At 45.9% G+C, this 25,827-nt stretch overlaps 2 protein-coding genes across 3 annotated transcripts in view; both read right to left on the minus strand.

The window, feature by feature from the left end:
* Positions 1-25,827, minus strand: part of LOC137593437 (uncharacterized) — a 215,649-nt gene that overhangs the window by 76,438 nt on the left and 113,384 nt on the right. The window lies entirely within an intron of this gene.
* On the minus strand, positions 7,880-8,630 carry LOC137594120 (growth arrest and DNA damage-inducible protein GADD45 beta-like). Its single transcript, XM_068313387.1, has 4 exons — positions 8,587-8,630; positions 8,383-8,484; positions 8,072-8,294; positions 7,880-7,993 (listed from the first exon to the last, which is right to left on the minus strand). Exons 1-4 carry the CDS (start codon positions 8,628-8,630, stop codon positions 7,880-7,882), a joined length of 483 nt encoding a protein of 160 aa, XP_068169488.1.

Below are 25,827 nucleotides of genomic sequence, written 5' to 3' on the forward strand. Positions count from 1 at the left end.
ACCTTGGTCAACCCCATTGAGGCCAGTTCAAAAAGCAGACGGAGTAAGTTATCGAATGGCACATGATTTGAGAGCCTGATCCACATAGGGTATTGACATCACTCTCACCTAAATTCAAATGGTGTACAGTTCTGGATTTGGCAAATGCTTTCTTTTACCTCCCTCTCCATCCAGATTCCAGAAAATTCTTTGCGTTTTGGTACCATGGAGTCAAGCTGCAATACACCAGACCCCAGGATTTGAGAACAGCCCTGGAATCTTCAATCAAGCTTTGAAAAAAATGTTGTCTGACATGCAGTTACCAGAAGGTTGCGTTTTAGTACAATACGTGTACGATCTCTTATTGGCATGTGAGATACCGGAAATTTGTTTAGCAGCCACTGAGTGTTTATTGAGGAAATTGTTCTCATGTGGTTTTAAAGTGTCCAAACAGGAATTAGAGTGTTGCAGGAAGTCAGTTGCTTTCCTGGGACGTGTTGTGTCAGCACACGGCTCGGCAGTGTCCACGGCTCATCGCTCTGCTATCCTGCACCACCCGAGGCCTGAAGCGGTAAAAGACATGCTATCATTTTTGGGTTTGTGCAGTTACAGTCGACACTACAGCCCTTGTTTTATAGACGGCGGCTGCTTCAGCCACCCCCAATTCAGGCTCTGCGTTCCATCTGGATGTCTCTATCTCAGATGATATCACTAATGGAGTCCTGTACCAGAAGGTTGAAGGTAAGACACATTTTGATGTACTGCAGGGGCGGCGGTGGCTCAGCGGTAGAGCGGACGTCTTCCAACTAGACATCGCCCAGACATCAGCGGTTCGATTCCCGCTCCCGCCAGACATCCGACATCAGAGTGTGAGCTGACAGAGGGAGGTGTCAGCTCACCTCCAGGCCACTGCCGAGGCACCCTTGATCGAGGCGCCCTTGAGCAAGGCGCCGTCCCCTTACAAGTTGCTCAATTGGGGCGCTACCAGAACTGGCTGCCCTTCACTGTCTGCCTCCCAATGTACTGTTTGCTGTGTTCACTAACTGCATGCTCACAGGCCCCTTGTGTGTATACCTGTATGGTATACAAAGACATGTATACAGTAGAGTGAAAAAAGTAATTTCCCCGTTAAGGGGATAAATAAAGGTTGATCTTCTTCTTCTACTGTAGTGCTCGTCTTGACCCCATTGAGAGTAGACAGCCGCCTTGCGCCAAATTTCCGGCAGGCCTTGCCATATTGATAACCAAAACAGCACACATAGTCCGAGGCCACCCACTTATCATTCTCACAGAACATTCAGTCACATCGTTTGTTGCGTCTCAGGCCTTCACCACGTCTGCTTTGCAACAAACTAGATTATTTAAGATTCTTCAAGCTACTAACATCCAGTACATCCATTCCAGCGTCAACATGGCGGAGTCATGGTGAGAATGCCACAGTCTCCTACACCTACGTAACCTCATACAAAGGAGGTGCTTATGTTACACTCCGGAAAAAGGATGTAATTAAAATCACCAACGAGCGATGCCGTTTTCTTAATCCAGGTGTATAGTTTTAATTTTTCATTCATCCATATGACGCTCGCCAACTTCTTCGTCTCTCTTTCGCTCTCCTTCTCTTTTTTCTCACCAAACCCCGCGAAACTCTCCAGTCTGGTCGCAGACCAAACCAATCCATTTTTGCATGTACAGATCTAGACATTTGCAATCTAAACAGATATCATTGCATACAAACAGGCTGTCATATTGCAATAAAAACACTCCTGGAATGAATAAACAATCAAAATAACATTGTTTTGTTTTCAAATAACAAATAAAAACAATGAAATAAACATCGATCATTACCATGTTCTTACACTGTGATAAACCCAAAATCAGTTAAAGTAATAAACATTCCTATCATATTTGTTCAGTTCTCTTTATACAAACTATGACCATATCATCAATTAAACAGTTCAATCTTCCTAATGTAGATCAATAAACACGTATGCACATGTATGCTTTACCATTTGTACCATTTGTACCATAACAGCATTTCTAAAATATTGGACTATTATTATCTGTTTTGCTTTTTCTTAACCCAAATCCTATCTCGTCTTTATCTAAATTCTGCTTTATCTAATCCATTTTGCCTGACCATGTTGTTATATTTACTTTAGCATTTCAATATTCAGCTACAAGCTATTACACCCTATTATCATCTATTATACACTATTACATATTAGTACCTACTCACTGTTACACACTATTACACTAACCCATCAGCAGTCCGCCTCCCCGGAAGAATTGAATCTTTGACGCCTTATAGTGTGGCCTCTTTCGAGGCCAAGAGGAGGAATGAAGAGATATAAATACATGCTATTCATTATTTTGGTGGCAGTACAAGTATTTAGTTTTAAACATGCAATTAACTTTTCTACCACTCCGTCTCCTTAAATTTACACACACTTGAACTCATCTAATTTGACACACACACATACACACACACATACACACAAACACACACACACACACACATACACACACACACGCACACACACAAACACACACACATAAAAGGTATCAATTACATTTATGGAAGTTTTCACACATATGGGGTGATCAGGATGTAGGCAGGATTGTTTACAGGATGAAACCGGAAAGATGTGGAAGATGTGGCCGAAAACCACCTGTCACGATGTGATTGGACCAGAAGACACCACATCCCCTCATGCATATTCCTCATCTGAATTGTTTAAATTTGACTGGGCTGAGATAGAATTTGCTCTTCTTCAGCTGCGTCTGATGTAACACCCGTGTATTACCGGCGAGAGCCCGGATTTCAGTATTAGACTTGTTGTCAGAAATAAACTTATCAAACTTATAAAGATTGGTTAAGTCTCCTACTTTACCTCAATAACAAGAACCCACGGAAAAAAGACTTTGCTTCCACATTGATTGTAAATTTTAAGCAATGGAAACCTCACCACACCACACCTCCATATCATGGATCATTCACAGGTTAGCTTGCTCATAGATCAAAATGAGCAGGCTGGAAAGTATTGCCTTATTCAGGGAAGGACACTCTGATGAGCGATGAGCAGCTACATAGATGAAGCGGTGGGTTTATGTTGTCGCAAAATGTATATAACAGCAACTGTATGGTTAATGTGACTTATGAACCATAATCTATGTTAGTAATTGGTGAATGACAGTTATTTGATCTTAATTTTGGAACATCATGTGTAAAGAATTACCTTCAGGTGAAAAATGCTGCCTTTTAGGGCAGTACTCCAGCAGCAAGGAATGGAAGACCTCCAGCTGTCCAGTGTGGCAGAAGTCCACAAGACCATGCAAGTCTCTCAGCAGGTACTCGTCGTACATGACATCCTGAAACAATCCGACAGAACAATATGCATTTTAAAACAAAACAAGATATTACAAAGTGATAACGCTGAATAGCAGCATCTACTGATATTGAAATCACTTTTTAAGATATTTTCATCAGTCTGGTTGACTTAGACTGTTATAGCATATACCTTATTGAACTGATTTTTTTTAGTCCTTGTCACTTTATAAGTAATAACATGATTAATATTATAATAATATTATATTACTTACAAAAAGTGCTTTGTGAGCTGCAGAGCCCTTCTTGATCCATTTGGTACGGCGAGCTTCATCATCAGGGAAGGGAAGATGAGCACGTCTAGTAAACATGTCCCCGTCCTGCCCATTCCAAGAATGTCGATTGACCACATGATGCTCTATGGAGAGGTACATTTCCTTGAGTAGGTTGACATCTCCATTACATTGTGCTGCTGCAAACCATACATGATTGGTGATGCATGGTATCCACTTGAACAGTTTCCCACAACCCTTTTTATTGGCAGCTTCTGTCAACCGTTTCAGCAAGGCTTCAACAAAGTGCCACACATCGTATTGATGCTTGACGTTGGGATACTGCTTTCTGATACAAGCCTCAATACCCAGATGTCTGTCAGTTACAATTGTGTCAACTTTGACATTCTGTTGTAGAAGGTTGTCACGGGTTCGTTGCAATCCAGCTTTCTCCATAGCTGTGGAACTTGTGACATCCGTCACTTGGATGACTGTGAAGCCTGCCACACAGTCAGTTGTAGAGTCAAGCAGTGTATACGTCCCGTATTTTGCTCTGTACCCGGGCGAGTCACACCGCCCATCGCCTGACATCACTGTCTTCTCCTGCTCTAGAAGCAAACCAAGGACTCGTTTCTGCTCCTCATTCCAGGTGTCCCAAATCTGTGGGAAAAGGAGTGACCTCTGCACATTGAAGTATCTTTGGAGTGATGGTACTTGGAAGTTTGTACATTGAGCCAAGTGGTGAATTTTCCCATAGCTGTTTCCTGAAAACAGGGTAGCAGCAGGCAGGAGGATGTTAATGCTAGACATTCTGTTCAGCACAGGAGACGATCTCCATGTGAAGTTGCAGTGTTTCATACAGGTGGTTACAAAAATGGCTTGTGCACCTCTGTATTTGAGGTCAGAATGCACCACAGGAGCTCCACACAGTTGGCAGTGGGTGAACAATTGTTTTAGGCTCCCCACAAAATACAATAAGTTTTGTTTTTTTTACCAACATGTTTGTGTTTGGTGTGTAGCGTGAAGATGTCATATTCACAGAAATGTCAGCAAAAGATGCATTTGATTCATCCAAAGTGTTGCTGTAGATGAAGGGTCATGGGGGTCCCCAGGTTCAGGCTCACTCTCTGAATCTGAAGGAAGAAAGAGATTGCTATCAAAAGATAACGTCCTGTGGAAATAACTGTGGTCAGGCTCTACAGGTGACAGGTTGCCAAAAGTGTTAGGATGCAGACTTTGATTTGCTGTGATTAGGGAAGACTGATGGGTAACTTTGTTTGGTGGGGGTGGCTGAATTGAGCTGCACTGGGTGGATGGTTCACAGATGGATGACGGGTGGTGACAATGCTTCAAAGACCTCCTTAATTCCGGCGACACGCCTTCCCATGAGGAAGCAGAGTCTGGGTTCTCTGAGGCGGGCTCTCCTATCTCTGGGGTTGAGGTCACCGAGGTGGTTAAAAGCCCCTCGGTGGCAGGGCCCCGGGGGTGGATGAGATCCCCCCGGAGTCCCTAAAGGCTCTGGATGTTGTGGGGCTGTCCTGGTCGATACGCCTCTGCAACATCGCGTGGACATCGGGGACAGTGCCTCTGAATTGGCAGACTGGGGTGGTGGTCCCCCTTTTTAAGAAGGGGGACCGGAGGGTGTGTTCAGACTACACGGGGATCACACTCCTCAGCCTCCCTGGCAAGGTCTATTCAGGGGTTCTGGAGAGGAGGGTCCGTCGGGAAGGCAAATCTCAGATTCAGGAGGAGCAGTGTGGTTTTCGTCCTGGCCGTGGAACAGTGGACCAGCTCTACACCCTCCGCAGGGTCCTTGAGGGGGCATGGGAGTTTGCCCAACCAGTCTACATGTGTTTTGTGGACTTGGAGAAGGCGTTCGACCGTGTTCCTCGGGGGGTTCTGTGGGGGGTGCTTCGGGAGTATGGGGTACCGGACCCCTTGATAAGGGCTGTTCGGTCCCTGTACGACCGATGTCAGAGTTTGGTCCTCATTGCCGGCAGTAAGTCGGATTCGTTTCCAGTGGGGGTTGGACTCCGCCAAGGCTGCCCTTTGTCACCGATTCTGTTCATAACTTTTATGGACTTACCGATTTACCGGTCAATTTACGTTCCTACTCTCACCTATGGTCACGAGCTGTGGGTCGTGACCGAAAGAACGAGATCGGAGGAAATAAGTTTCCTCCACAGGGTGTCCGGGCTCTCCCTTAGAGATAGGGTGAGGAGTTCGGTCATCCGGGAGGGACTCAGAGTCGAGCCGCTGCCCCTCCGCATCGAGAGGAGCCAGATGAGGTGGCTCCGGCATCTGGTCAGGATGCCTCCTGGACGCCTCCCTGGTGAGGTGTTCCGGGCACGTCCTACCGGGAGGAGGCCCCGGGGACGACCCAGGACACGCTGGAGAGACTATGTCTCCCATCTGGCCTGGGAACGCCTTGGGATTTTCCCGGAGGAGCCGGACGAAGTGGAAGAAGATGGATGGATGTATAAATAAATACATTAATAAATAAATATAAGCTGAAATCTATGAGGGTGTTCAAGTATTAAAATTAAGATTAAGAATAAAGATTAAATCACTTTAATGTCCACACAATTGGGAAATTAATAATTTTTTAAATAATATCCTAATGTTTAAAAACTTTGACTTCATTTTTTCAAAACATCTTAAACGTTAAAGTAAAAATAAAAAGGAGTTAGAAACGTTTTACTATGGAGCTTTTAGGATTCGAGACCAAGAAAAAACAAGATTCAAACATATAAAAACACAATTGAAGAATGAAAGAACGTTCAAATCCTCCAGGACGATCCTGATACAACCAGCAGGTGGCGCCAAAGCACCAGAGAAAAACTTTTCACTTCCTTGGTTCACAGAAATGTTTGAATTCGTTAGAAAGTTTCTAAATCAAACGTTTCTGTGACCCAAGGAACTGAAACGTTTTTCTCTGGTGCTTTGGCGCCACCTGCTGGTTGTATCAGGATCGTCCTGGAGGATTTGAACGTTCTTTCATTCTTCAATTGTGTTTTAATCTTGTTTTTTGTTCGTCGATAATCCTAAAACCTCCAGGAGAAAAACGTTTCTAACTCCTTTCTATTTTTACTTGAAAGTTTTAGACGTTTTGAAGGAATGAAGTTAAAGTTCGTTGACATTAAAGTAGTTTTACAGAATCCCGTGAAGGTCCAGTGGCAGAAACGGACATCACGGACCGTGGGAGGGGGCTGGGGAACACTCTGTGGAGAAGGAACGTGTCAACACATCTATGACATGTTCTAGATCAGGGGGTCAAACTCATTTTCACTGGGGGCCACATCAGCATAACGGCTGTCCTCAAAGGGCCAGATGTAACTAATAAATGTAACTCAATGTAATCTAAAATAAAGGAAACTTCTTCATGTGAAATAACTCTGAATTTATTACTTTTTCAAGTAACAGTTACACAGAAAAACATGTTTGCTTGTTGTTCTACTATATTTGTTCTATTATATTTGTCAGGTTATGAAACCCACAGAACTCCATCAATCAAGGATCAAAACTATGCCAGTGCATAAAGGAAAACGGGTCCTGGAACGACCCGGACTGATCTACTACCTCCCCCAGTCCACCAGGCGTGATGACCCACGACCCGCATTCCACACCGACAGAGACAAAAGGTTTCAGTGCGTTAGTCTGACCCCTGTGGCTCCATCAAACACACACTCTCATCACCTCGGACCCCCCAAACGGTGGAGTGACGTGAAGATCTGAATGAACAACTTAGTCTAGAAGATGACGTCACTCTACGGGTCAGGGTCCAAGAGTCGGAAAGCACTTTGTTCATTTTCAAGCATTCATTCCGACATCAGAACAGAACCGATCAACACGTGGATTCTACCAATCAGATCAGGATGTGTTCCAATCAGCTGGTGATCGATCAGTCTGTCGGTCAATGCAGGCAACAAGAAGTGATGGGAGAACGTGACGTCACGTCAGTGGATGAGGTCAGAAGGCTGCAGCTCAGGTGACCTCGTGCAGTTCCTCCGTTGGTGGATCAGTCGGGTCACGTGACTGCAGGTCCATCAGGTGACATCAGCGAGGGTCTCTCCTCTCTGCGGGACCGGGACCTCCCGCGCACTCATCCTGTCCTCCTCTTCCAGAACCGGTCCGGACCGGCGGGTCGAGCCCGCATCAGTCACCCGATCAGGCGGCGGAAGTCTCCGGTTCGGTCCGGTCCCGTCTCAACGCCCGTCGGTCTCCTGCGGTAGGAGGCCGGCTGCGTGGCCCGGTCCCACTCGTTCTCCCCGCTGACAGCGGTCCAACTCGGGTCCGGTTCGGCTCAGCCGTCCTGGAGGTCCAGGTGTGGAACCCACAGGCTGCAGCAGCGGTTCTCCTCGAAGAAGCTGCCGATGTTCTCCAGGGCCGGACACCGGAGCGGCTGCACCGGGGGGTTCTGCAGAACACGGAGGAGAGGGCGGTGACACTCCCGGACAGCCGTGACGTCACCACCGTGGAGCCGAGCTGGACTTACCGTGACCAGGATGCAGTGCAGGTCCCGGGGCTCGTCGCCGTCGCTGTCCCCGGTGTCCCGCTCCAGGACCCGGGCCAGCCGTCTCACGCCGGACACCCTCAGGATGTTGATGTCGTTCTCGCAGCAGAACGCCTGCAGCAGCGTGACGTGGATCTGCAGCGCCACGTCATCTTCATCCTCCTCATCCATGGCGAGGACGCACAGAACCACACTGTCCGGATCTCTGCGGGGGGGGGAGAGGAGCCAGGCCGGCTTGGTGTCAGGCTTTCAGGAGAACATCAGGAAACCGCGCTAAAGACAGAGACACTCACGCAGTCAGGAGTTTCGCGGACTCGTGGACTCCCAGCGTGACGCGGTCCTTCTGCTGAGCCGCGACCAGCAGCTCCTCCAGAGCCGGACGCAGCGTCTCCATCCTGCAGACACAGCGGAGGTCAGGAACCCGCAGAAAGAGCGCACAGCTCTGCGCCAAACACCGACGTTCTCTCCAAGAAAGCAGCTGAGCGTCGTTAACCTACCTGTTCTCGTTGCTGGTGGAGCCAACGACCTCCTCCAGAGTCATGGTCAGGTCGCTCCAACAGTCCGGCAGATAATCCACGGGAGGGACTGATGCCCACGGCGGAGAGGCTGCTGTCCCGCTAAAATCCCGGAATCGAGTCCGAACGAGCGTCGATCCGGATCGGTGCAAAGATCCTTCAGAGTCCGTGAAAAGAGGAGCAGAGGCTCAGGTCCGGTCCGGGATGCGGGTCTCACAGATCTGCTGCAAACTGCTGAGACGCTCCACCTGGAGCCGCTCTAAGCGGCAGGTGTGGCCCCGCCCCGCCCAGCCGCTCGCCCTCTGATTGGCTGTCCCGGCCTCACCTGGACACGCTTCCTGTTTACCATCGTTCTGTTCACCTGAGTGTGAAGATGAAACCAATCAATAGACCAATCGATACCGGTCAACACAAAGACAGAAAACAAATCGCTGCTTTAATAGTTTCAATAAAGAAACTTTGAGTTTAATGAAGAGGAAAAAAATCACTTCAAACTGAAATAAAAATGAATTTAGGGAATAAAAGATTTATGAAAGTATAAAAACACTGAAAGGGTTCAAATTAAACTTTAAATATTGGGAAAATTTCAAAGAGAAATTCAAACGTAAAATTTTAAATTTAAACATGGAATTCTGTGAAATTACTTTACAAATTGAGGCTTCATTTTTCTTTAATAACTCCTTAAACTCCTAAATTACTGAAAAATGTTTTAAACTTGAATCCAAGAACGGAAACGTCAAAAAAGTCGAAAAACTAAATAAAATAAAAAGATAGAACTGACCTGGAAAAGGTTTAAAGAAAAAGTCAAATTTAACTGAAAAGTTTTAAACTTTTAAAAGTTGAAGTTGAGTCATTTCGTTTTTAAATGTGAGGGTTTCGTTTCTGTGTGAAACGACTCATGGTTGTCATTAATAAACTTTTGTGTGAGTGTGAAGATAATGAAATACATCAGGACATGACCCCCGAAATCTTTCACTCTTTTTTAGACTTTCTTGTAGTTTTCGGTCTTGGATTCAAGTTTAAAACATTTTTTTCAGTAATTTAGGAGTTTAAGGACGTATTTCAGTAAAAATGAAAGCAGTTATCTGCTCCTCACAATAAAACCTCAATCTTTAAACAAATGACAAGGAATTTAATGTTCTAAATTTAAATTTCTCCTTCTGAATTATCGTCTTTAACTTTTCACAACATTCAAACTTTACCTTTAACCCTTTCAGTGGTTTTGTACTTTTATACTTTCATAAATCTTTTTTTCCCTAAATTAAATATTTCTTTCAGTTTGAAGTGGGTCTAAGATTTCTAAATAGAGTCTCTTTGAATTAAGAAAGCAAAAACAAAGTTTAGATTAAAGATAGAAATGACCTGAAAAAGATTTAATGGAAAAAGTCAAATTTAACTGAAAAGTTTTAAACTTTCAAAGTTGAAGTTGAATTTAGAGATAAAAGATGAATGAAAGTATAAAATTATAAAAAGACTGAAAGATTTCTAAATAGAGTCGCTTTGAATTAAGGAATAAAACAAGTCTTAGACTCAACCCTTTTTGCTCCACGGACCGGTTTCATCTCTGACATTATTTTCACGGACCGGCCTTCATCGGCTGTGGTCTAATAATAAATCATCGCTGTGGTTTTATGTCAAATGCAGACAACAACAGACAAAAACAACATTTTGTTCATAAATTATTCATGTCTGGACACAAAATGATTTATTTAAGAACGAAAATCCGTTTTAATCAGAAATAATTAGAATAACAAACTCGATTCAAGTTACTGCGCTGATGAGGTTCATTTTAAATACAGTGACTAATAATCAGTTCCTTCAACGGAGGACACATATCGATCATTTCTATATCAAAGGGTGAACAAGTCGATCAAACAGAGACGATGACACCTGAAGTGGGTTCTGGGGGGTAAAGGATGGGCCCCTGCACCGGGGCCCCTGGACCGGCAGCTCGTGTCCTGGATGCATTTCATTATCTTCACACTCTTTGTTGTGTGGATTGAAATCTAAAGGTTGAGGCAGGAAAAGAACTTTATTGATTGATCATTGATCAATAAAATAATGCATTGCATATTATTCCATCAGAAACTTTCATCCTGCATTTCCAAATATGGAAATCTGTCCATGAAAGGATCTGATGCACAAGTCACATGACCTGTGGGCGTTTTAATTGTAATCTCTGAACTGTGATTGGCTGAAGGCCCCGAACACGAATGACTGAATAGAATCATGTCTTCATACCTGAGGAGGATCGTCTGAATTCATTCAAACTGAATAGAATCAGTTTCTGTTTTCTATTAATCTATTGTTGTGTTGTTTTTATGTTGATCACATGACTGATGATCTACTGATTGTGAATCAAAGACACAATCAAAACTTTATTAATGACAACTATGAGTCGTTTCACACAGAAACTAAACCCTCAGATTTAAAAACTAAATGACTCAACTTCAACTTTTGAAAGTTTAAAACTTTTCTTTTCTCTTAAATTTGATTTTTTTCCATAAAATCTTTTTAAAGAAAAATGTAGCCTCAATTTGTAAAGTAATTTCACAGAATTCAATGTTTTAAATTTAAAATTTCACGTTTGAATTTCTCTTTTAAATTTTCCCAATATTTAAAGTTTAGTTTTAACCCTTCCAGTGTTTTTATACTTTCATAAATCTTTTATTCCCTACATTCATTTTTATTTCAGTTTGAAGTGATTTTTTTTTAAGGTAAAGTTTGAATGTTGGGAAAAGTTAAAGACGATAATTCAGAAGGAGAAATTTAAATTTAGAACATTAAATTCCTTGTCATTTGTTTAAAGATTGAGGTTTTATTGTGAGGAGCAGATAACTGCCTTCATTTTTACTGAAATACGTCCTTAAACTCCTAAATTACTGAAAAAAATGTTTTAAACTTGAATCCAAGACCGAAAACTACAAGAAAGTCTAAAAAACAGTGAAAGATTTCGGGGGTCATGTCCTGATGTATTTCATTATCTTCACACTCACACAAAAGTTTAGAACACTAACCTCGGGTGATTTTCACCCACACAATTCTTGTCATGTGATTTTCACTGTGTTGCCATTGTCTGAGTTCCATGGGTCCTTGGGTAGCTTCAAGCTGCTCACTGATGTTATTAATTGTATGTTTGTTTCCCTCCTCCCATCCATGGTTTTTTCAAGAGGCATGTGTTCGGGTGATTTTCACCCGACTTTAGTGATAGAGAGTAACATATTTTACGGGTGGAATTTACCCAACGTGAGTGTTAGTGTGTTTAAATCAGGCATTTTTAGCACTTTCCAATGGAAACAACCTTCAGGCCGGCCACATTCCCTGCCCCATTTCATCCACAGCTGTCATCCTGACACCAAAGACCTAACTTTGGTGTCCTTCCATGACACAGCATCAAAAAAGAAGCTTGTCCTACTCTTTGTCATCCTTGCACATACAACCAAGTATTGGACCCACTCACAACCCAGACGTGATCAAATTTTACAACCAAACAAAGGGAGGTGTTGATACTTTCGACCAGATGTGTGCTCAATACATCTGTGGAAGAAACACCAACAGGTGGCCACTGTGTGTGCTATATGGCATGATGAACGCTGGTGTGATAAACTCATGGATCATTCACAAGGAGAATGCCATGAAGAGAGGTGACCCACAAATGAAGAGGAGGCAGTATATGCAGGCTTTGGCAATGGCACTCATCAAGCCATGGGCACGCCACAGGTGTCATGTCTGCCATCGACCAGTGTGTCCTCGCCATCACTACCCTGCCTGTACCAACTGCATGTAAGGCATAAGGTAAGTTAAAAGTTGTCCCAGAATTTGCATGTAATCCTTAACTAGTATAATGTCTGTGAATGAACATCACTTAATGTTAATTTCCAAGGAAATTCATATAGTCAAAAAAAATTGGTGATTTTTTCCCTCTCAAAAAAAGCCATTTTTTATTTCTCTCCCACAGTTGTCAATGATGCAAGAAGACTGTGCCTTCACCAGACAAGGCTCACAGGTCCTAGGAATGGGTGGACCAAAGAACAAGTTCCCAGCTCCAGTTTTTTTTTGGTTCTGAAATTTATCGGTCAGGATGACCTGTTTTTTCAATAATTTTGCTGCCTTTTTAAAGGGTCCACCATGGTACCTTTTTTAAAATGTATGTGATACTGCATATTTTGAAATTAAAGAAGAGTACTACAGTTTGTCATACAGTGTTGTACTTTTACATAAACTGATGAAAACTGTATTTTATCCAGGATATTGTATCGGGTAAAATATACCCAACGTTAGTGATGGTGTTACTTATTTTAGCGTTAGTGTTCTAGGGTTAATGAATTAGAAACTGAATTAGAAACTTTCTAACGAATTCAAACATTTCTGTGAACCAAGGAACTGAAAAGTTTTTCTCTGGTTCCTTTGGCGCCACCTGCTGGTTGTATCAGGATCGTCCTGGAGGATTTGAACGTTCTTTTATTCTTCAATTGTGTTTTTATATGTTTGAATCTTGTTTTTTGTTGGTCTCGAATCCTAAAAGCTCCATAGTAAAACGTTTCTAACTCCTTTTTATTTTTACTTTAACGTTTAAGATGTTTTGAAGAAATGAAATCAAAGTTTTTAAACATTAGGATATTATTTAAAAAATTATTAATTTCCCAATTGTGTGGACATTAAAGTGATTTAATCTTTAATCTTAATCTTAATTTCAATACTTGCACACCCTCATAGATTTCATCTTATATTTATTTATTAATGTATTTATTTATTTATACATCCATCCATCTTCTTCCGCTTCGTCCAGCTCCTCCGGGAGAATCCCAAGGCGTTCCCAGACCAGCTGAGAGACATAGTCTCTCCAGCAAGTCCTGGGTCGTCCCCGGGGCCTCCTCCCGGTAGGACGTGCCCGGAACACCTCACCAGGGAGGCGTCCAGGAGGCATCCTGACCAGATGCCCGAGCCACCTCATCTGGCTCCTCTCGATGTGGAGGAGCAGCGGCTCGACTCTGAGTCCCTCCCAGATGACCGAACTTCTCACCCTATCTCTAAGGGAGAGCCCGGACACCCTGTGGAGGAAACTCATTTGGGCCGCTTGTATCTGGGATCTCGTTCCTTCGGTCACGACCCACAGCTCGTGACCATAGGTGAGGGCAGGAACATAGAGTGACCGGTAAATCGAGAGCTTTGCCTTTCGGCTCAGCTCCTTCTTCACCACGACGGACCGATACAGAGTCCACATCACTGCAGACGCTGCACTGATCCGCCCGTCGATCTCCTGTTCCATTGTACCCTCACTCGTGAACGAGACCCCGAGATACTTGAACTCCTCCACTTGGGGCAGGATCTCATCCCCAACCTAGAGAGGGCACTCCACCCTTTTCCGACTGAGGACCATGGTCTCAGTTTTGGAGGTGCTGATTCTCATCCCAACCTCTTCACACTCGGCTGCGAACCGCTCCAGTGAGAGTTGGAGATCACGGCTTGATGAAGCCAACAGCACCACGTCGTCTCAGATACTGAGGCCACCAAACCGGACACCCTCAACGCCTTGGCTGCGCCTAGAAATTCTGTCCATAAAAGTTATGAACAGAATCGGTGACAAAGGGCAGCCTTGGCGGAATCCAACCCTCACAGGAAACAAATCCGACTTACTGCCGGCAATGAGGACCAAACTCTGACATCGGTCGTACATGGACCAAACAGCCCTTATCAAGGGGTTCGGTACTCCTGAAGCACCCCCCATAGAACCCCCCGAGGAACACTGTCGAACGCCTTCTCAAAGTCTACAAAACACATGTAGACTGGTTGGGCGAACTCCCATGCCCCCTCAAGGACCCTGCGGAGGGTGTAGAGCTGGTCCACTGTTCCATGGCCAGGACGAAAACCACACTGCTCCTCCTGAATCCGAGATTCGACTTCCCGACGGAGCTTCCTCTCCAGAACACCTGAATAGACCTTGCCAGGGAGGCTGAGGAGTGTGATCCTCTTGTTGTTGGAACACACCCTCTGGTCCCCCTTCTTAAAAGGGGGACCACCACCCCAGTCTGCCAATCCAGAGGCACTGTCCCCGACGTCCACACGATGTTGCAGAGGCGTGTCGACCAGGACAGCCCCACAACATCCAGAGCCTTTAGGAACTCCGGGCGGACCTCATCCACCCCCGGGGCCCTGCCACCGAGGAGCTTTTTAACCACCTCGGTGACCTCAACCCCAGAGATAGGAGAGCCCACCTCAGAGAACCCAGACTCTGCTTCCTCATGGGAAGGCGTTTCGCCGAAATTGAGGAGGTCTTCGAAGTATTGTCGCCACCCGTCATCCATCTGTGAACCATCCACCCAGTGCAGCTCAATTCAGCCACCCCCACCAAACAAAGTTAGCCATCAGTCTTCCCCAATCACAGCAAATCAAAGTCTGCATCCTAACACTTTTGGCAACCTGTCACCTGTAGAGCCTGACCACAGTTATTTCCACAGGAAGTTATCTTTTGATAGCAATCTCTTTCTTCCTTCAGATTCAGAGAGTGAGCCTGAACCTGGGGACCCCCATGACCCTTCCTTCTACAGCAACACTTTGGACGAAACAAATGCATCTTTTCCTGACATTTCTGTGAATATGACATCTTCACGCTACACACCAAACACAAACATGTTGGTAAAAAAACCCAAAACTTATTGTATTTTGTGGGGAACCTAAAACAATTGTTCACCCACTGCCAACTGTGTGGAGCTCCTGTGGTGCATTCTGACCTCAAATACAGAGGTGCACAAGCCATTTTTGTAACCACCTGTATGAAACACTGCAACTTCACATGGAGATCGTCTCCTGTGCTGAACAGAATGTCTAGCATTAACATCCTCCTGCCTGCTGCTACCCTGTTTTCAGGAAACAGCTATGGGAAAATTCACCACTTGGCTCAATGTACAAACCTCCAAGTACCATCACTCCAAACATACTTCAATGTGCAGAGGTCACTCCTTTTCCCACAGATTTGGGACACCGGGAATGAAGAGCAGAAACGAGTCCTTGGTTTGCTTCTAGAGCAGGAGAAGACAGTGATGTCAGGCGATGGGCGGTGTGACTCGCCCGGGTACAGAGCAAAATACGGGACGTATACACTGCTTGACTCTACAACTGACTGTGTGGCAGGCTTCACAGTCATCCAAGTGACGGATGTCGCAAGTTCCACAGCTATGGAGAAAGCTGGATTGCAACGAACCCGTGACAACCTTCTACAACAGAATGTCAAAGTTGACACAATTGTAACTGACAGACATCTGGGTATTGAGGCTTGTATGAGAAAGCAGTATCCCAACGTCAAGCATCAATACGATGTGTGGCACTTTGTTGAAGCCTTGCTGAAACGGTTGACAAAAGCTGCCAATAGAAAGGGTTGTGAGAAACTGTTCAAGTGGATACCATGCATCACCAATCATGTATGGTTCGAAGCAGCACAATGTAATGGAGATGTCAACCTACTCAAGGAAATGTACCTCTCCATAGAGCATCATGTGGTCAATCGACATTCTTGGAATGGGCAGGACGGAGACATGTTTACTAGATGTGCTCATCTTCCTATCCCTGATGATGAAGCTCGCCGTACCAAATGGATCAAGAAGGGCTCTGCAGCTCACAAAGCACTTTTTGTAAGTAATATAATATTATTATAATATTAATCATGATTTCACAATCTCCAAACATCTGCCTAATTGGCGATGTAACAGAAATGGCCTTACCTCACGCTCAGTTACAGCCCACACTTGTAGCTCTTGCCATTGCCAAGAAAACCATTTTGGTCAATTGGAAAGATAAAAAAACCCCTAAACATCATCCATTGGTTGAATCTCCTCATTGATCGTATTTGGCTTGAGAAAATATCTGCTGCTTGAAAGAAACAATTGGCATCATTTACAGAGAAATGGTCTCCATTTGTTAGATCTTTAAATATAAATCTATAGCTCTCTCTTGTGTGTCAGCGTATGCCTCCATTCTCACACATCTGATATTTTTCTGAACATGCTGTCTGCGCTCATGATCTGATGACTAACTTATGTCTCTTCTGCCATTTTATAGTTGAATGATGGATCTGGGAGACCATGGATGTGTGCTCGCACTAGGGGAACCCTCTACAGCTACGCTTGGTTTGCTCTCTGGATCTCCTGGCACCTCGCCCTGGTGGCTGTTGTATCTGTTGTCTTGCCTTTTGGGACCTGGGGGTGCTGAGTTCCTGTGGTCTCCGGGGATTTGGGGGGCGCTGTGCCTGTCTCCTCTGGGGCGCTCTGGGTTGGCCTTTGGGGTGTGGGGTGGAATGCCCCTCCTGTTGCTTTGTTCTCCCATCTCTGTTGGCTTTGTAACATGTGTCTGGCTGCCGCTGTTGGCCGGGGATCGGCGGTTGGTGGCCGGTGGTCGGTTTACTTTGCTGGGCGCTGGGGTGTAGGATGAAGTCACCTTCAGTTTCCCGATGGACCTGGGCTATAGGCGGGGCTCGGCGGGGGGGGTGCCTGTGGGCGGGTTGGCTGCGGTGGGTCTCTGATAGGGCCTGTGACGGCCGGCGGTGTGCCGGGGCTGGCGGGCTCTGGTCGGCTTTCTTCTGTGGGCGGCGGCGCGGGGGGGCTTGCGGCCCACTGGGGATCTCTGCCATATCTGGGGGGTTGGTGTGGCCCCTATCTCTGGTCTGCCCACGCTTGCGGGAGGCATGACGGGCATATGGGGTTGCAAGACTCGGACTGGGGGGCTATGTAGGGGGGTGGGTCACATGTCGCCCAGTCACTGCGGCTGACCCCTGGGGCTGCGGGGGGCATTCCTGTCTCCTGGGGTTGGGGGAGTGGGTGGTGGGGGCCCTCCTTGCCCCGTGCCCCTTGGGCCGGTCCTCTGCGCCCTGGCGGTGGCGGCCGTTGCCTCCTCTGGTCTCTGGGTCTACGTGGTTCTCGGTGCCCCCGGTGGCTCTTCAGATGATGGCTTCTGGATGCTCCTGGCTAACGGGGTTGGGGTTGCTCGGCTAGTGCGTCCCTGTTGGGTTCTAGTAGCCTATCTGGGTGTTGGTTTCATTACACATGCATGTTGGGTCAGGGTTTACCAGCTACTGTCAAGTCCAATTATTGAGAACCACTGGGTCCCGTCAGAATGTGATGAGTCTCACTTCAGTCATCACAATCTGATGCCCTCTGTCTTCCTCCTACACTGGTTTCCTCTGGTGGTCTATTCTATACTGTCAGGACCTCCACTAGTCTGATGTGTTGTAACGTTGGTGTTGAGACATCAGTTCTAAGATATGATAAAACAGTCTAAACCTTTTTCACTCCAACAGCACTGCCTGTCTATCCACTACCTTGTTTATGTTCTCTCTCCCTATCTCCTTTTGCCTTCCCCCTAAACGAACAGAGGTGCAGCACCCCTCTCTCTCGCTCACAATAGGAAATTCTAATAAAGACTGACAATTTAGTTCCCAGAGAGGACTGGTGACGGTCACATGCACACATTAAAATGTATAAAAGATTTTGCTGCAAGACTAAAATAAGCATTGATCTCATAAAAGTTTGACCCCCTTTCATGGGGTTAAACTATGAGAATACATCCAGACAAGAAAATAAATAAATAAATAAATATAAATAAATCATGTTATTACTTATAAAGTGACAAGGACTAAAAAAAAAAAATCAGTTCAATAAGGTATATGCTATAACAGTCTAAGTCAACCAGACTGATGAAAATATCTTTAAAAAGTGATTTCAATATCAGTAGATGCTGCTATTCAGTGTTATTACTTTGTAATGTCTTGTTTTGTTCTAACATGCATATTGTTCTGCCGGATTGTTTCAGGATGTCATGTACGACGAGTACCTGCTGAGAGACTTGCATGGTCTTGTGGACTTCTGCCGCACTGGACAGCTGGAGGTCTTCCATTCCTTGCTGCTGGAGTACTGCCCTAAAATGCAGCATTTTTCACCTGAAGGTAATTCTTTACACACGATGTTCCAAAATTAAGATCAAATAACTGTCATTCACCAATTACTAACATAGATTATGGTTCATAAGTCACATTAACCATACAGTTGCTGTTATTGTTACAATCCGCTCCTGGTTTTCCTCTCATCCGCCCAGCTCTACCTGCCTTCCACTCCCACCTCATCAGTGCAACTGCCTTCACCTGTGTTTCCTCACCTGATTATCACCTGCCTGTTCAGGACATATACCCTCCCATTCCTCTCAGTCTCTGCCAGATTGTCTTTTTATCATGCAAAGCTCTCTCGCGTTGATCTCCGGACTGCTTCCTCGGTTTCGACCCTGCCTGTCTTCAACCAGTCTTCCTCGTCTCTGCCCCGGTAAACTGACCAGCCTTCTGTCCTTGACTACTCTGCCTGCTCATTCCCTGTCTGATACCTGTCACCTGGGATTCCTGTTTACTGAGACTGTTTTTCTGGAATATTGCTGCCATTCTGTGCGAACCTCAGAATAAACTGTTGGACTATTCCTGATCTGGTCTCAGTCTGTGCTGTACTTGGGTCCTACCTCGGACCCGTTACAGTACAATCTGGCCATAAATGGATCCAGCACAGGTTGATCACCGGATCTCCCGGATGGAGGACATGCTTAACCAGCTGGTTGAGAATTCCGTTGCGGCTGCAGCAGAAAATCAGCAGGTTCTGGCACAAGTTCGGTGTGATGTAGCAAGTCTCCACGCCCGCACCCAGGCCCTGGGGCTCACACCGTCTGTCTCACCGGGAGCCACGTTCTCGTCACCTGCCTCGGCGGGCGCTGCTGCTCCGCCGTCCACCTCAGCGGGTGTCGCCGCCATTCCGCCTTCGATTCCGGGAGCCTAACGTGGGAGCACCGGAGCGTTATGACGGCGATCCTGCCACCTGCAACGCCTTTCTCTGCAACTGTTCCATCATTTTTTCCCTCCAGCTGCTCACCTTCTCCTCGGAGGAGGCTAAGGTGGCTTACACCGTCAATCACCTCACCGGGCGGGCACGTCTGGGGGCACTGCGGAGTGGCAGAGAGGGACCCCCGCCTGTCGCTCTTTCCGGTCCTTCGCCGGCGAGCTCCGGAAGGTTTTTGGTACTGGACCTCTGGGGGCCGACGCCGGACGAGAACTGCTGGATCTGGTCCAGGGCAGCCGTTCAGTCACGGATTACGCTATAGACTTTCATACGACAGCCCCTCAGTGTGACTGGAACCCGGTCGCCCTCCGTGACATCTTTTTGCGGGGCCTGGTGGGATACATCAAGGACGAGCTGGTTGCGTATGAGCTGCCGTCAACACTGGAGCGCCTGATTGAACTCGCCACCCGCATTGATCTGCGCATCCAGGCACGCCAGAGAGAGAGACGCTCTGAGCTCCAGCCACGCCCTGCCCGTCCCCGCAGTCCTCCTCGCTCCAAGCCTACAGCGGCGCCGACCTCTCTCCTGTCTGCCTCAGTCGCCCCTGTGTGTGAGGGGGATCCGGAGCCGATGCAGCTTGGCCGCACCCGCCTCTCACCTGAGGAGAGGGAGAGAAGACAGCGCTTGAACCTCTGCATGTACTGCGGTCAGCCAGGGCACTTCGTCAGCCGGTGCCCAGTAAAAGCCAGAGCTCACCAGTGAACGGAGGCATACTGGTGAGCTCCATCGCTGATCCCGCCTCCTCTGAAAGGCCAAGCATCACCGCCGAGTTCCTGCTGCCTTCTGGTTCCCACTCCATCGCCTTACTCCTGGATTCTGGGGCTGATGGGAGCATCATGGATGAGAACCTCGCTCTTCAGCTGGGTCTACGCCCGGAGCCGCTGCCGTCGCCCGTTGCAGCCAGGGCCCTGGACGGACATGTGCTGGGGAGGGTAACATCTCAAACCAACCCGGTGCGCATGCTCCTGCCAGGGGGGCACGGTGAGAGCATCCAGTTCCTGCTTCTGTCCACACCTAACCAGCCCGTCATTCTGGGGTACTCCTGGCTCCGCCTGCACAATCCCAACATCGATTGGACAGCCTTCTGCGTTCGGGAGTGGGGCGCGACCTGCCAGCGGACCTGTCTCGGGGCGTCGTCAGGTTCTTCTACTCCTGCTCCAGACCTCACTGGGGTTCCTGCTCCCAAGTCCGAGTCTGACCCTGTCCCTGCTCCCCAGTCCGAGTCTGACCCTGTCCCTGCTCCCCAGTCCGAGTCTGACCCTGTCCCTTGAGGGAGGGGTACTGTCACAGTTGGGTTTGGCAGGGAGAGGCCAAGCTTGTGGGTGGAGCCACGGCTCCACACCTGTTACTTATCGTCACACCTGAACTTGTTTTGGGCCAATGACCCCGAGGCTTTTTAAGCCTCGCTGAATGAGAGCTAGGTGCTGGGGCATTGCTCATGTTTGGTTCCTGGTAGTCTTTCCTGATTTTGAGTTTCTTGTCTGTCTGGAGAAGTTTTGAGTTTGTTATAAATCATGGATGACAGTTTTGCCTTTAGTGTCCTGCATTTGGGTCCATACCCCGACATACGTGACGCAGGTTATTGAGGAAAAGACATTGCCATCTTGTTTAAATCCGCTGCACCTCATGTATGACAATAATGACATGAATTTATACGATTGCATTGACCTAAAAACAAAACCGATCAGATGAGTCACATAGTGATTGTCACGTGACACGTGCTAAACCATGGCGTGTTGAGTGTGGAATGTGTGTTTGACATCTACACAAAAAATCAGATGGGGCGACTTCAGCCTGGTGACCTGATCAAAGCCTGACTGGTTCCTGGTTCTTATTCTGGGTCCAGTTTTCCTTTCATCAGTACTGGGTTCATAAATCACATGAGCTGGTGTCATCAGGACGTTTGTTTTCAGTGCGTTTCATTTAAGATGATCAGAAAACATCGACACTGATCAGTGATCAATATGAGGATGTTTTGGAGGCTGGATCGGGAACCACACTGAAGAGATCGAACTCACACTTGAACTCTTCTAATCTGACACACACACACACACACACACACACATACACACACACACACACACACTACAATGTATATCAGAAATCATCCCTCCCGTTCCGCCTTCCACAGGTCCAGCTGCAGGCCGCCGTCCCACCCCCCACCCACAAACACACAAGGTTACATATAGAAAAGAAACAAATATAAAATACAAATAAAAAAAATACAAATAAAAGAGAAAAAAGGGGGAAAATCAATCAAGTTTTATTTATATAGCTCCTAATCATGACAGCAGACATTTCAAAGCGCTTTAACAGACAGAGAAACCCAACTGAACCCTCCAGAGCATCAGAGACAGTGGAGGGAAAAACTCCCTCGATGAGGAAGAAACTCCGGGCAGGAACCCAGACTCTTTTGGGCGGCCATCCGCCTCGACCGGTTGGGGGGAAAAGAAATCAAAGGAAGACAAGAACAGCATCAGAGAGAGAGAGACAGAGAGAGAGAGAGAGAGACAGGCCAGAGAGAGACAGTATCAATGTGGTTAAGGTTGATAAAGTCAAGGCACAATTACAGCTGTGTGGATGACTGTATGGAGGAAGGAGGAGGAAAGGAAGCAGGACCCCAGCCGATGGATAGTTGAGGGGTGGTACTGGTGGGCTTGGAGGAGAAGGTCCACAGCACATGGAGAGATGGGGGTGATACTGGTGGGCTCGGAGGTGCAGGTCCACAGAGGAAGGTCCACGGCGGATGGGCGGATGAGGGGTGGAACAGTAAGATGACACCAAGGAAGACAGGCAGCAGGACCCCAGTCGATGGATAGGTGGGGGGTGATACTGGTGGATGGGAGGTGCAGGTCCACAGCAGATGGTCCACAGCGGATGGGTGGATGAGGGGTGGAACAGTATGGTGGCGCGGAGGAAAAAGGAAACCGGACCCCAGCCCATAATTAGGTTAGGGGTGGTACTGGTGGGATGGGAAGAGCAGGTCCATAGCAGATGGGTGGATGAGGGGTGAACCTGAGAAAAACCTGGGAGAACATAGAGCACAGAGACTCCAGGGAAGAAGTTTAGTTAGTACGGTGTGATTGGAGACTTGGAGAGTGAGGTCAGAGAGGAGGAGGAGTAACAGAGATGGTTGGACAGAAGGGGGAGGAGAGAGGAACTCAGTGAGTCTGGATGTTGAGTCTCCACCAGTGTAGGTCTATATGAATATAAACGTAGTAACCTGAGTTGCCATTAATTGTAAAATTTATGAAAAAGAAAAGTTTTAAGTCTAGTCTTAAATAGTGAGAGGGTGTCTGCCCCCCGAACTGAGGTAGGGAGGTGGTTCCACAATAGAGGGGCTTGATAGCAAAAGGCTCTAGCCCCCGTCCTACTTTTATAAATTCTAGTAGGCCAGTATGTTGAGAGCGTAATGCTCTAGATGGATTATAAGGAACTAAAAGTTCCTTCCGATAGGTCGGTGCCATCAAGGGCTTTGGAAGTGAGGAGGAGTATTTTAAAATCTATCCTAGCTTTCACAGGAAGCCAGTGCAGAGAAGCCAGCACACGAGAAATATGGTCTCTGGCACTGGTCCTGGTCAGAACCTGGTCTCTGGCACTGGTCCTGGTCAGAACCTGGTCTCTGGTACTGGTCCTGGTCAGAACCTGGTCTCTGGTACTGGTCCTGGTCAGAACATGGGCGGCAGCATTCTGAATTAGTTGAAGACTTCAGCGACTTTTTGGGGCAGCCTGAAAAAAGTGCGTTACAGTAATCTAGTCTGGAAGTGATGAAAGCGTGGATTAATTTCTCTGCATCACTCCGTTTTAAAATATGCCTGATTTTAACAATGTTTCCGAGATGGAAAAAGGCCGTTCTAGAAACCTGCTTCATGTGTGTGTTAAACCAGAGATCCTGATCAAAGATGACACCTAGGTTCCTCGCAGTGGTTTTGGCCTCAAACGTGATGCCATCCAAGGTTATTACATCACTTGGCACTACATCCCTAACAGTTTTTGGGCCGAGCACAACAACCTCAGTTTTATCAGAATTGAGATGCAAAAAGTTATCCGTCATCCAATCTTTAATCCCTTTGATACACACCTGTAATTTGCATAACTGGCTGACTTCGTCAGGTTTAATCCAGAGATATAATTGCGTATCATCGGCATAACAATGGAAGTTGATGGAGTGTTTCCTTATCAAATTACCCAGAGGAAGCATGTACAAGATAAACAGTATTGGACCAAGAACCGAGCCTTGAGGAACTCCATAACTAACTGTAGTTGACTGAGAGGAGTTGTTATTAACATTAACAAACTGGGAACGGTCAGTTAAATAGGACTTAAACCACCTCAGTGCTGATACCTTAATACCAATTGTTTGGTCCAGTCGTGCCAGAAGAATATTGTGGTCAATTGTGTCAAACGCCGCACTGAGGTCCAAGAGAACCAGTATAGAAACAAGTCCTCTGTCTGAAGCGGTTAGAAGGTCGTTGCTAACTTTGACAAGTGCTGTTTCCGTACTATGATGTTCCCTGAAACCTGACTGGAAATTCCCGAATAAACTGTTGGATTTAAGGAAATCACATAACTGATTAGCGACTATTTTCTCCAACATCTTAGATGAAAACGGGAGATTTGAGATGGGTCGATAATTATTTAGAACAGTAGGGTCCAGGTTAGGTTTTTTGAGAAGTGGCTTAATTACAGCTACTTTAAAGGACCGTGGTACATATCCAGTAGATAATGACATGTTAATTATATTAAGGAAGTGGTTGCCAAGTAAAGGTAGGGCTACTTTGATGAGTTTAGTTGGAATTGGATCTAACAGACAGGAGGATGGTTTAGCTGAGGAGACTATTTTAATCAGCTGACTGATCTGTATTGGAGAAAAGACATCCATAGAACCAAAGGGTTCAGGAGTCAGCTGTGTGTTTTCCGGATCTAAGGGACCTAAAGAAGGACCAGAGTTTGAGGACAGGACACCATTAATTTGTCTCTGATGAGCAGGATCTTATTATTGAAGAAATTCATAAAATCATTGCTGTGGAGACTTGATGGAATACTAGTCTCAAATGCACTGTGGTTCTTTGTCAGTCTGGATACAGTACTGAACAAGAATCTGTGATTGTTTCTATTGTCCTCCATTAATGATGAATAATAGGCTGCTCTAGCGGAACGAAGTGCCTTCCTGTATTTATGTAAACCATCATGCCACGCAGTGCGGTATTCTTCTAATTTAGTAGAACGCCATTTCCTCTCAAGTTGTCGGGATTCTTGCTTTAATTGGTGTGTATGAGAATTAAACCAGGGAGCTCGCATCCCCTGTTTTATAGTCTTATTTTTTAGTGGAGCAATTAAATCTAAGGTTTTTCGCAGAGAGTCTGAAGTAACGTCAACAAACTCATCAATTTGAGATGGGCTAGCATTAACTGAGTTCAGAAAATGACCCCCTGTATTGTTCAGTAGTGGGATTAGATTAAGCATACTTGGGATTTCTTCCCTGAATTTAGAAATAGTATGATCTGATAAGTTTCTAGTACAAACATTTTTTGCAGGAAGAGAATTACACAATAGCCGAATGTCGAAAGTTATCAGGCAGTGGTCAGAAAGGATAGGATTACGAGGAAAGATGATCAACTCCTCAATTTCAATCCCATAAATCAAGACTAAATCCAGAGTATGCTCGAACTGGTGGGTAGGTTCCTGTACACACTGACTAAAGCCTATGGAGTCTAGTAATGACATAAATGCCCTACTGAGGCTATCAGTACTGTCATCCACGTGAATATTGAAATCACCAACAATTAAGACCTTATCAGTTTTAAGAATTAAACTAGTTAAGAAATCGGCAAATTCAGATAGAAAGTCACTGTATGGACCAGGAGGACGATAGATGATGACAAATAATAGGGGCTGAAGCAGTTTCTGGATTGGGTTTGATAGGCTCAGACTAAGACTTTCAAATGAATTGAAGATAATTTTTAGTTTAGGGCTCAATTCTAGTGAGGAATTAAATATTGATGCAACTCCACCACCTCTGCCTGAGACTCGAGGGATCTGATAATTTAGGTGACCAGGAGGAGTAGCTTCATTTAGGGAAAAATACTCATCCTCACTTAGCCAGGTTTCCGTTAAACAGAAAAAATCTATATGATAATCTGATATAATGCAATTGATTAAAATAGCTTTTGAAGACAGAGATCTAATCTATAGGAGACCACATTTTATTGTTTTGTACTCCAGAACTATTGAAGTCCTGGTTTTGATTTTTATTAAATTTGGATGTCCTGTTGCTTTCCTCTGGACTTGAAATGACTTGAATTTGCATGAATTAACTTTAAATGGTCGAGGGACAGACACAGTCTCAATGGTGTGTACA

Source organism: Antennarius striatus, chromosome 4 (genome assembly GCF_040054535.1).
Source record: "Antennarius striatus isolate MH-2024 chromosome 4, ASM4005453v1, whole genome shotgun sequence".
Lineage (NCBI taxonomy): Eukaryota > Metazoa > Chordata > Actinopteri > Lophiiformes > Antennariidae > Antennarius > Antennarius striatus.